The 12,575-nt window shown below is 41.7% G+C and overlaps 1 protein-coding gene across 6 annotated transcripts in view; it reads left to right on the forward strand.

Moving 5' to 3' along the window:
- KCNIP1 (potassium voltage-gated channel interacting protein 1) overlaps positions 1-12,575 on the forward strand; it is a 552,728-nt gene that overhangs the window by 517,917 nt on the left and 22,236 nt on the right. For all 6 annotated transcript variants that reach the window (XM_084636953.1, XM_084636954.1, XM_084636951.1 and 3 more), the window contains 2 exons: positions 5,351-5,420; positions 11,287-11,357. In XM_084636953.1, the coding sequence (XP_084493079.1) occupies positions 5,351-5,420; positions 11,287-11,357 (141 nt within the window). The remainder of the gene's footprint in view (positions 1-5,350; positions 5,421-11,286; positions 11,358-12,575) is intronic.

Raw genomic sequence — 12,575 nt, forward strand, 5'->3', positions numbered from 1 at the left:
TATGTCAAAGAACTTTATGTTCTTTAAAGATAACTAAAGAACTCAAAGATAAGTAAATGACGGACCTGGCTATCCCACCCAGCTTTTTTTGTGGTTGCAATTAAAATGGATTTGATCCCAGATCTCTAAATATTATCCATCCCTAATTAGGCACTCTTATGCTGCTTGAGAATGCATCTGGCTGTCTTTGAGAATTAACCTTCTTGGATGTATTGGCATATAGGAATGCATTCATAAATAAATGTAGTTGGGGTTGGTCCTGCTTTGAACAGGCGATAGGACTAGATGACCTCCTGAGGTTTCTTCCAACCCTGATATTCTATGATTCTATGAATGTCTTTCCTTTTGGGTCAAAGACAAGTATAGGATGAAAACACAATGGATTTTTTTCCCATTGTGTGGAACCAGCCAAGCTTTGTCCATAGATGGGCTGGCCGAAACATTTTTGGGAGGGCCTGCAAAACAATTTTCATAACTCCAAACTTAACTGACTCTTTTAAGGTTGACTTGGCCGGATATGAAGTCCCTCACCAGCAGCCTAGAGTCCTCCTGCTGTTCCTTACAGTCTTGGTGACTGATTTTCCCGGGCTGTTGTCATGCAAAAAAGGGCTGGACATTTTTTTAAATTGAAAATTGAGGTGGCATTTCTAGATCCTGCAAATCAGAAGACTTGTGGCCTTGAGCTTTGCAGGGCCTGCCATCTGGCTTTCTGCAGAATCAAACTTTTCAATCAAAACCAGGCGTGATCCTTCACTGACTACAGTGGTGGGGTTGAGTATGCAAGGAATTCTAAAAAGGGCCCTTTGTTAGGACAGTACCCAGGTGGGATGTTGTCATCATAACCCTAGATCACCCACTCATCGCCACCTTCTGAACTGGTCTAGCTGTGCCTCAGTTTTCCATCTGTAAAATGGGGATTGGTATCTCTTTTCTCCCACCCTTTATATCGTCTATTTAGACTGACAATTCTTTCACTTTCTGACTATGTATTTATAGCACCTGCCTGATCTTGGTGGTTGTAGCCTCTAGGCACAACTGTAAAATAAAAATAAGCAGTGCTGTTTGGATGGGGAGGAGACTACCTATTCATCCAGGTGGAAAGATCTAGTATACCATTGTACCATAATCAAGGTGGAGAGCTTTGCTGTTGTTGAGTTGACAAATGTGCAATCAGGCCATAAATGGTTCACAACTTCATGATGGATATTGCTAACTTCATCATAGTAAGGCTATCTTATTTTATCTGTCAAAGGTACTTAATGCCATTGTATCTGAGGATGTCACAATCTGTATTGTATTTAGCCTCACTACACCCCTATGATGTAAGGAAATATTAAACCCATTGAACAGATGGGGAGCTGAAGCAAAGAGAGGTTGAATGGGCTTGCCCAAGGTACCCAGGATGCCTCTGGCAGAGCCTTGAACCCAGGTTGTTATAATATAAAATTATTGTTTCTACATGCTTTGAATTTGATAAACACTTGCCAATGGCAGCTTTTCTGTTACCTAGACATCTGTACAGTGTGTGGACATCAATATCTTATACATGATTTTAGTCAGTTCTCATCTTCAGATATATGTGAGGTGTTCATGGAAGTCAAGTTTTCTGCTGACTTCCATGGGATTGTATGTCACATATAGGTCAGCACAGAATTTGATCCTCTGAGATTTGTGTGTGCATATCCAAGGGTGGAACTGCACTGTTAATATGAGACATAAGCAATTGTTTACTTTGGCTTTTCCATATCTAAAATGTTACCCCCTGCCTCGTGAAAACAGGTTAATGCCACAGATAATTGCAATATTGATATCCAATATTTTCAGATGAACCATTTCAAAATTGGTTGAACTGCCAGAATTGTGGGAAGGAAAATGAATCAGGAAACATTTGAAATGTCTGGGAATGTTGGATTGCTAAATCATGGTTCAAAATGTTATTGAATCTCACTGAAGTACTTAGGCAGTAATTTAACTGGCTAAAAATGCAATACATTTCACTTCAAAATACAAAGAATTGCTAACTGTATTGTATGTTAACATAAAAAGCATTATAATTGAATTCCAGAACATTTTATTTCACCACAAGCTGGGTGACCTTTTTTAAACAAACTTCTTTAAAAGGGTTTGACTATAATGGCCGGAAGTAGGCTTTGAAGTTCACAATCCATTAAAATGAAAGGGCAAGATTTTTCTGTCTTTCTGCAGAGGAAGCATAATAGCAGTGCATTGACTTAAAGGAGACTGAAGTACGAGTGAAAGGTGCCTTCACAACCCAAAATACTAGAAACTTTCGTCTTATTTTCTACATTAGTTTTCTTTAACAGGGCACCCAAAAAATCCCTGCAGCCTATACATTATCTCAAAACTCAGTGCAGGTTTGCAAACCTATACCAAGTTTGAGTGTTCGTTCAATTCCTGAACTAAGAAAAACCTACATATTTTCAGGCTTCATTCTGAAAGTTTGCATTACCCAAATTCGAACCAGTGCTGTGATCCTGGAATGTAAACAAAATCTTACTAGGACATAGATCAGACAAGTGACTTGTATCTTTTTTGTTGATTTCATACAAATCTAACTGTGGTTTATTGGGTAGATAGGACAAATAATTCTGTCTACAATTCAGTTGTAAAACCTAGGAAATACCATCAATGTATAGTTTGTCAGAGCACTGGGACCCATATTAGAAAACAGCAGCTGTAACTGCAGAAGTTAGAGGGGCTGTAGGCTGAATACAGACCAGAAGTCAGAACCAGTTGTGTTTTCATCCTGGCTCTGGCAATATCTCTCTATGGGTGTGACCCAGTTCCCACAGAAGTCAACGGAAAGATTCTCAATGAAGTAGCCTTGGGTGAAAGTTACTTAACCTTTTTGGGTCTAATAGTGGTTACTATTTATCACCATCACTCCCAAAACCTCATTGGTCATTGGGAAACCATCACTGATGAGCAGTCAACCAATTGTCCCCCTAATGATTGTGAGTCAGTGCTTGAGTCTCCACGAAGTCCATTCCTATCTACTCTTTTATGTTGTCAATCCATCTCTTCTCCTGTCTACCTCTTCTTCTCTTCCCCTGTACTATCCCTTGGAGATGATCTTGGATAGGCCAGAGGATCTTGTTACATAGCTGAACCACTTCTGCTTGCGCTTCTTCACAGTTGTCAGAAGGTCTTCAAATGACCCAGCGCATTGGGTGTTGATGTTGCAGACCTCTTCATGAATGACATGGTCAAAGTAGGAGATGCCCAGGATTTTACAGAAGCATCTCATCTCTAGTACCTGCATTTTCCATTCAAGTTCTGCTGTAAGGGTCCATGTCTCGCACACGTACCGAAAAATGGAGATGACCAATGTGTGCAGCACTTTAAGTTTGGATTCCAGGGAGATGTTCTTATTCCTCCAAATTGGTTTTAGCATTGCCACTGCTGCTTCTGTTTGCACAGTTCTTGCCTGAATTTCTGCCTTGGATCCTTCATCAGTGATGATTGCCCCCAAATACTTGAACTGTTTCACTGTCTCCAGCAATTGTCCACTGACAGTGATACAGGGCCGGTTTTGTTCAATATCTTCATAAATGATCTGGAGGATGGTGTGGATTGCACTCTCAGCAAATTTGCGGATGATACTAAACTGGGAAGAGTGGTAGATACACTGGAGGGGAGGGATAGGATATAGAAGGACCTAGACAAATTGGAGGATTGGGCCAAAAGAAATCTGATGAGGTTCAATAAGGATAAGTGCAGGGTCCTGCACTTAGGATGGAAGAATCCAATGCACCGCTACAGACTAGGGACCGAATGGCTAGGCAGCAGTTCTGCGGAAAAGGACCTAGGGGTGACAGTGGAGGAGAAGCTGGATATGAGTCAGCAGTGTGCCCTTGTTGCCAAGAAGGCCAATGGCATTTTGGGATGTATAAGTAGGGGCATAGCGAGCAGATCGAGGGACGTGATCGTTCCCCTCTATTTGACATTGGTGAGGCCTCATCTGGAGTACTGTGTCCAGTTTTGGGCCCCACACTACAAGAAGGATGTGGATAAATTGGAGAGAGTCCAGCGAAGGGCAACAAAAATGATTAGGGGTCTAGAACACATGACTTATGAGGAGAGGCTGAGGGAGCTGGGATTGTTTAGCCTGCAGAAGAGAAGAATGAGTGGGGATTTGATAGCTGCTTTCAACTACCTGAAAGGGGGTTCCAAAGAGGATGGCTCTAGACTGTTCTCAATGGTAGCAGATGACAGAACGAGGAGTAATGGTCTCAAGTTGCAGTGGGGGAGGTTTAGATTGGATATTAGGAAAAACTTTTTCACTAAGAGGGTGGTGAAACACTGGAATGCGTTACCTAGGGAGGTGGTAGAATCTCCTTCCTTAGAGGTTTTTAAGGTCAGGCTTGACAAAGCCCTGGCTGGGATGATTTAACTGGGAATTGGTCCTGCTTCGAGCAGGGGGTTGGACTAGATGACCTTCAGGGGTCCCTTCCAACCCTGATATTCTATGATTCTATATCTGAGTTGGTCCCATCATGTTTGTTTGTCATCAGCTTGGTTTTCTCTGCACTGATTTCCATGCCATATTTTGCGGAGGTTACATCCAGTCATTTCACAAGGTTGGCAAGTTCATCTTCGCTGCCTGCCAGGCCATCAATGTCATCATCGAACTGAAGATTTGAGATTGTTTGCCCCCCAATGCTGACTCTACATATGTGATCTTCTAGGGCATCAGTCATTATGCGCTCCAGTAGATGTTGAACAGTGTGGGCGAAAGAAGGCACCTTGCCAGACTCCAACAGTGGTGCGAAACCACTCTCCTATTGTGCCATTGACAAGAACTGCATGGCTGGCCTTGGCATACAGTTGTTCAATGAAACATGCAGGAGGAGCAGTGGGGCTATTCTGTCCCCAGACCCACAGGGGCGTTATTATTTACAAGGACTTAATAATACTTACTATTAACGCCATACAAGGCTAACATCACTAACTTACCACCAGTGTTACTTTGAAGATTAGTGAGTTAATGTTTCTATAGGACATTGAAGATGAAATATTACTTGGTATTAATCTTGTTTATTATCATTCTATGAAGGCCTTACATGGCAAAAGACATGAGTCAACTTCCAAGGTTGTCCGACAAAATGGGGATTGAACTGTGCGGGGGGTTGTTGGTTTTCTTTTAAATTGTGAGCCAAGCTTATGGGAGCTAGAGAATTCTAGCCTTAAGTCTTTTAATTTCTTCAGCTGCACAAACCATGCATACAGTATGCTGCAGGAACAGGAATGTAATTGTGTAAATGCTCTCTTTGGGCATGTAGTTCTCTGCAAATGAATCTTGACAGGGTTTTTCTTGGTTTTCCAACAGGAATGTCCTAGTGGGGTTGTTAATGAAGAGACGTTCAAACAGATCTATGCACAGTTTTTTCCACATGGAGGTGAGTAAAGTGCTTTGTGACTGTCAGACTTATTGAAGCATGTCTTAAAATTCATGTCTGCCAGCTAGCAGCAAAACTATTTCAGCTAATGCATACTGTAACTTTGAATCAATTTTTTAAGTTTTACTGAGTTTTTTTTAAATATGAAAATACAAATGAATAAGAAAATAAATATAGACCCCCTAAAATACCTATTGCATGGAAATACAGGTAAGCCTGCACTAAAGATCATTACCATGGTCAACCTCCTTTTTTAAGATGAACACTGGTACAGTGGTTAGGGCATTTGACTGGGAGTTAGGAAACCTAGGTTTCATCCCTGCTCTGCCTCCCAGCTCCTGCATCACCTTGAAGAAGTCATTTCCCTTTTCTGTGCCTCTTTCCTGTACCACACACAATCTCTCCACTCTGTATAGAATATCAACCCTTTGGGGCACAGACTTCTCTTACAATTGTCTTTACAGCACCTAGTACAGTGGAGTCTCTGTGACGGGTTTGGTCACAGAGACCCCCTTGGGACAGTCACCTGACATGCTGAAACTACCTCTGAGCCCATTTTCTCTGTCAGCTTGGGAACCCTGTCTTGTTGAGCCAGACCTGCAAGCCTGCTGCAACACAGACCCAGGATCTGAACCATGTCCCCAAAGCTGCAGGCTTTAAGTGAAAACCACTCAGCAGGTACTCCTGTCTCCAGGACCCAGACACCCAGCTCCCAATGGGATCCAAACCCCAAATAAATTTGTTTTACTCTGTATAAAGCTTATATAGGGTAAACTCATAAATTATTCACCCTCTATAACACTGATAGAGAGATATGCACAGCTGTTTGCTCCCAGGTATTAATCACTTACTCTGGTTCAATAATAAACAAAAGTGGTTTTATTAAGAATAAAAAGTAGGATTTAAGTGATTCCAAGTAATAACAAAGTAAGTTACCAAGCAAAATAAAACAAAACATGCAATTCAAAGCCTAATACATTAAGAAACTGAATACAGGTAAATCTCACCCTCAGAAATGTTCCAATAAGCTTCTTTCACAGACTAGACTCCTTCTTAGTCTCGGTCCAATCCTTTCCCCGGTACAGTTCCTGTTAGTTCCAGCTCAGGTGGTAACTTGGGGATTTCTCATGACTGCTACCACCCTTGTTCTACTCCATCCCCTTTTATAGCAAGGCAGGCCTCCTTCTCTCTCTGGGTTCCCACCCTTCCTTCTAAATGGAAAAGTACCAGGTTTAAGATGGATTCCAGTATCAGGTGACATGGCCACATGTCACTGTAAGACCTCATTCTTCATCCACAGGCTGGCCCCGACGTCCACAAGAAGGCTTGCAGGTAAATAAACCATCTACAGTCAGTTGTCCTAGTCAATCGGAGCTATCAAGATTCTAAGCCACCATTAATGGCCCACACTTTGCATAATTACAATAGGACCTCAGAGTAATACTTTAAATTTCTAGTTTCAGATAGAACAGTGATACACGCATACAAATAGGATGAACACACTCAGTAGATTATAAGCTTTCTAATGATACCTTACAAGAGACCTTTTGCATAAAGCATATTCCAGTTACATTATATTCACACTCAAAAGCTTATTTCAATAAACATATGGAGTGCAACGTCACAGTCTCAATCTTGATTTGAGCCTAGGTGTTACTGTAATGAAAACCGTGATGGGGTATACAAACCCCATACTGTGACTGAACGGTGTAAAAGGCAATACTGGACCCAGGTAGCCCCACTCACCAGACCTGCCAAGCATGCACTGACTGGAGGAGCAGGTTAACAGGGACCTCAGAAGCCCAGGCAAAGGGTGTTGGACAGGCTACAGGAGAGAAGAATCCTTCTCCAGGAAGCCAGACAGAAGAATGAACCTGAGAGGGGACCACAAAGTGGGTAAGACCTTTGGGCAGAGCCTTCTCTACCCACCCACCCCTATGAGAACCTGTAGAGTGCTTCTCCTTTGGACTATTGTTCGGAGGGGATTGCCTGTTTGGACAACAGGGGCCAGGCCCCAAACTGAAGGGATCTATAAGTAGGAAGTAGCTCAGGGAAGCAACTTAGACTCACTGCAGGGAGGACCCTGCCAGTGTTGCATCCCACTATGCTATCCAGCTCTCCGAGCTCCCTATCACACAAATGATACCAGAGACAAGTTTAAAGCCCTCCCAACATTTCTAGTGCCGCACAGTTTGACATGGACAGATCAACCTAATTATATAATCAATTTTCACTAGTTCCTTGCGTCACCAAATATTTAAGATGGATTAGACTGAATATAATAGCATAATCCAGGAGTACATATTGCCTCTTAAACTCACAAATAGAATAAGGCTTCCATGGCCTTTTCAGCAATAACAGGAATCCAACCATTCTAACTCATAGGTTTTGATACAAGAATTATTTCATATTTGAAAATCAGATGTTATAACTCTAAATATTTTTAACAAGAGATGTCCATATGAGGAGAGATTAATAAAACTGGGACTTTTCAGCTTGGAAAAGAGACTAAGGGGGGATACAATAGAGGTCTATAAAATCATGACTCATGTGGAGAAAGTAAATAAGGAAGTGTTATTTACTTCTTCTCATAACACAAGAACTAGAGGTCACCAAATGAAATTAATAGGCAGCAGGTTTAAAACAAACAAAAGGAAGTATTTCTTCATGCAATGCACAGTCAACCTGTGGAACTTCTTGCCAGGGGATGTTGTGAAGGCCAAGAATATAACAGGGTACAAAAACAGAACTAGATAAATTTTTATGGAGGATAGGTCTATCAATGGCTATTAGCTAGGATGGGCAGGGATGGTGTCCCTAGTCTCTGTTTGCCAGAAGTTGGAATGGGCCACTTGATGATTACCTGTTCTGTTCATTCCCTCTGGGGCATGGCATTGGCCACTGTCAGAAGAAAGGATACTGGGCTAGATGGACCTTGGTCTGACCCAGTACACCTGTTCTTATGATGGCCATTTAAAATATTTTAAGCTACCTTCCCTTTAACTAAACACATGCTGCCCTGCATGGGTGCCACGTGGGGGAGGGGCAGAGGCCTCCCCCACCCCACTCCCCCAGCTGGTAGGGCTGCTGCACTTGCAGCCTGGGAGGCTGTGCAACATGGAGCCACAGATCCCTTCCCCCTAGAGAACAGCAGTGGCAGAGGAGCTCAGGTCACTACTGCTGCCAGCTGGTGGGAGCACAGGTGCCACTCTAGGGTCCCTGCATGCTGCCCAAGGGGGAGGGTGAATGCTGAGGACTTGGAACTGCTCCTGTGGGTGCTGTGTGGGAGAGAGGTTCTGAGGATCTGGCTTTGGGGATGCTGGTTCCAGGGAGGGGGATGGTGGCCCAGAGAATGGTGTTGCCACTGCCAGACTTTTTTCACTGCATGGGACCACCCAGGACCCCAACTCCATCACTTTCTTCTAGCAACGGTGCAGGATCAGGCTGGCTCAGTCCCAGGTGTCAGCCCAGAGCAAAGGTCCCAGCCTGGCCACCAGGGAGCCCTAGCACAGGGTTGGGGGATGGTGAAGAAAAGCACCAACCTAACCCAACAATTCAACTTCATGGCTAAGGATCAGATCTGGTAAGGTCTGTCCCCCACTCCTTTGACCCACCCAACTCCAGTCCCAAATCCTCACCCCCTCCCAACCAGGGAATCTACCCCAATCTCCCATCTCTGCCACTGACAGTGTTCGGGAGAATTTTCAGAAATGTTCAATAAATTTCTGATTTCACCTTCCCTTCTTGAGACCCCAACTGGTACCGCTGCTGTCCTCTAGTATTTGTCTGAAGCTCTTCATCAGGGAATGCTGTTAGAATGCTAGTAGAAGTAGATTTCCTTCTCCTAGTAGCATGTGTATGTTAGTGTGCATGTGTGTGTTTGTGAATATCAGTAACATAGCAGAAACAAATCTCACAACATTGTATATGTCTATATGTGGATTACGTATGCACCTGTGTTAATATATATGCATTAATGTCTATGTGTGTGTGTTTTTCAGGATTACAGAGTACTTGAGTTTAATAGATATATTTCAATGAGCTGTTCTAGTAGTTGAAAAGCTCATCTATGTGCCCAGCTCCTTTACAGACTTGCAGTATCAGTGTCTTGGAGAAGGCATATTGAAATCTATTCCATCACTTGCTCTTTCTATTGAGGTTGATGCAAGCTCTCTATTATGATTTTAATTGATGACCCATTCCCTGGATACATGGTTCTCTGCTAGAGTTAGGCCTGGGAAGACTCCTTTTACACGCATTAGTAACACAGCATTAGGGTTAAAAGTGTGTTTTGACATTGCCCATATTTTTTTCTCTCACAAGTTTTTTCAGAGTGTGTGTGTCATTTTACAATCCCATACAGTGTGATGTTTCAGATTTCTCTTATTTTTTACAACTCTTTACATATGAAATTGTACATCCTGGGTATAGTAAAACTTCTATGAATCACAAACATTTTGCATTTGTGTGATTTTATCATCACAGCCTATTCTCTCTGTTACTAAACACTAAAAGCTTCTGTTCTTCACAAGACTTCACGTATACGGTTTGCCATCTATCAAACAGTCCTAGTGGTCTAGTATTTTTCGATGTATGTTATATGCCATTGAAACAAAACCTTTTAGTTTAACATTGTGTAATAAGGTCTTTTCATAAGGGTGCATTACTGATAATTCTTTTATTCTTATGGAAGTATTTAATTATACAACTTTTAGCTTAAAGATGCAGCAGCCAGTTTTGTATTGCACTCTTACTTGTTTTACTATGTGAATGGTAGTAATTGAGTGTTGCTTTAGAAATTGTAACACCTTTTTCATTCCAAATGGTTCCACCTCCTAAAGGTGGCCTGTAGAAATTCTGGAAGGAAATATAAATCACCTCTCAAAGTAGAGCACAAGCAAATGAAGGTCATCATGTCGTACATGTTTCATTTTTCTTCATATTGTTGTGGTTTCTGCTATTAAAAGCTGCCCTTCATCTGGCCTTAGAATCTGTTCTTGCTTTAGATGTAAGGACTTCTAAAACCATCTTTAACAATGTTTAAGGTTCAGTGCAGGCTCTGTGGAAGTCCTCTGGAACTTCTCGAGGTCTCAATAAAATCTGTTCCGCTTTTCAGCCATTATCTTATTGCTTTAAATGAAACTAGAGTGACTGGTGTCAAAATACTCAGTAAACAGGACAAATCCAGAGTTCAGATGTCCCTAGTATTTTTCCTTTCTAGCCAACCACCTGTTCTGTTGTATGGCACAATGGGCCTCCATTAGAGATAGGATTTGCTGATTTAGTGAACAACTGGATTAGACAGTGAAAGGCTTTTAAAAAGTACCTGTGGGTCAGTTGGTTATATGGACTGCCCAGCAATCTGTGAGCTAGTGGAATATTCTTGTTTTCATAATTCCTTTCGAGTCACATCCCAGTGAAGGCTAGCACCAAAATTTGGTACCAGTATACAGCCTTTTAGAGTATTGCAACTCTAGAATACCTCCAGTGCATTTTATATATAGAAAAAGATGGATGTGAAGCCAACATATGGGCTGAATTCTTTGTTGCCATACTTGAATTGCCCCATGGGCTTAGGTTTCCTTTCCCTCCAGACAGTGATTCTTCTTTTCTTATTTTCCCAGCCTTCAAATCTTGATCATTGCCATGTTGATAAATTCTTGTTTATTTCAAGGGTCTTTTCCAAGTACTGTTAATGAGCCCTGAGTTGTAATTCTTCACTTCTTTATACCAGTTTACAGAAACAATTTCCAAAGAAACCACATTGGTTACTGGAGGAAAATGAGGCCATGCATGTTGCTATTGTCAATAGTGAAAGTGTGTGCATAATAAGTTTCAAGATAATCAATGTCTTTGTATTTTTCAGATGCTAGTATGTATGCCCATTATCTTTTCAATGCGTTTGACACTGCACAGACTGGATCAGTGAAGTTTGAGGTAACTAACTTACATCATATTTTGGTCATCTTTCTCAGACCATCTTCCACATCCTCTCTTCACTATGAACTATTAGTATTTTCTGGATAAATTGTTGGAATCTTTAGACAAAAATCAAGCAGATCTTTTCTGTAGGTGGCGTTGCGTTTTCTCTTTCTCATGTTTAATGTTATCAGCACCACAGGAAAAGTTAGTTGTCGAAGGTGGAGAAGAGAGAGCAGTAGAGAGATTTGACAGCAGAATCAGTGGGAGAGGGACAAGAGTGGGGGAGGAAGATGCAGAGTGGTAGATGTCAGTGACATGGATGGAACAGAAGGGCCTGTGATACTTATGACTTCAATAGTGGTTGAGGCTACTGCTGAACATGCAGATGTAGGTTAGAATTAGATTTATTGTCTTCTGGATTCCTTTTTTAAAAATAAGCTTATTTGTATAACTAACTAATTGAGCAGCCATCTTCAGGCCTTAAGCAAAAGTTGATTTGGTGCTCCAGCTACAAAATTCTATTATTAAAATTCACCCTTCTATGTATACAAGCATTTGTGGTACATGGGCATGAAGTGATAGATCTAAGCAGGAAGGACTTACGAGTTTGGAGCACGGTTCATTGTGTGTCCCAGCATAAAGCTGTACTCTTCTACCATATGACCAAGAATATTAGTATGTTCTAGAAGGGGCAGAAATATGTTGTTCCATTTATTATGTGTGTGGTGGAAAAGGTACCACATGAGTAGAGTGGTTCTCTGTGACAACACCTGTGTGGATGTGAGGTGGACTATATAACGTTAGCTATCAAGTTAATCATATGGCAAAAATTATACTAATATCTGAGTTATCCTCTGAGCATGTCCATTATGAATTAGATGTTTTTAGAAACCTAAATAAACTCAGACCAAACTAAATGCTTAGATAGTTAATGATACACCTTCTCTATCTTTAATGCTTATTAGTTTGTCCCCATTATTGAGCTTTTCCGAAAGCTCAGCAAATCCTAATTCCTCCCTGAGCCCAAGGAGTGAAGTTTCTTACGGACTGCTGCTGTAATGCCAAGCCCTTTGTGGGGTCGTGGCCAGTGGGCATTGAACCTGGGATCTCTAGAACTTAAAGCATAAGCCTGTGCTGCCTGAGCTAAAAAGAACTTTTTCTGTTAGTCAAGGCTGTAGCAATCTGATCAACCTCTTTATGTGGCCCAGCGGCTACTGGAGGGTGGGAGGGAGG

This window comes from Lepidochelys olivacea (genome assembly GCF_965140295.1).
Source record: "Lepidochelys olivacea isolate rLepOli2 genome assembly, chromosome: 8".
Lineage (NCBI taxonomy): Eukaryota > Metazoa > Chordata > Testudines > Cheloniidae > Lepidochelys > Lepidochelys olivacea.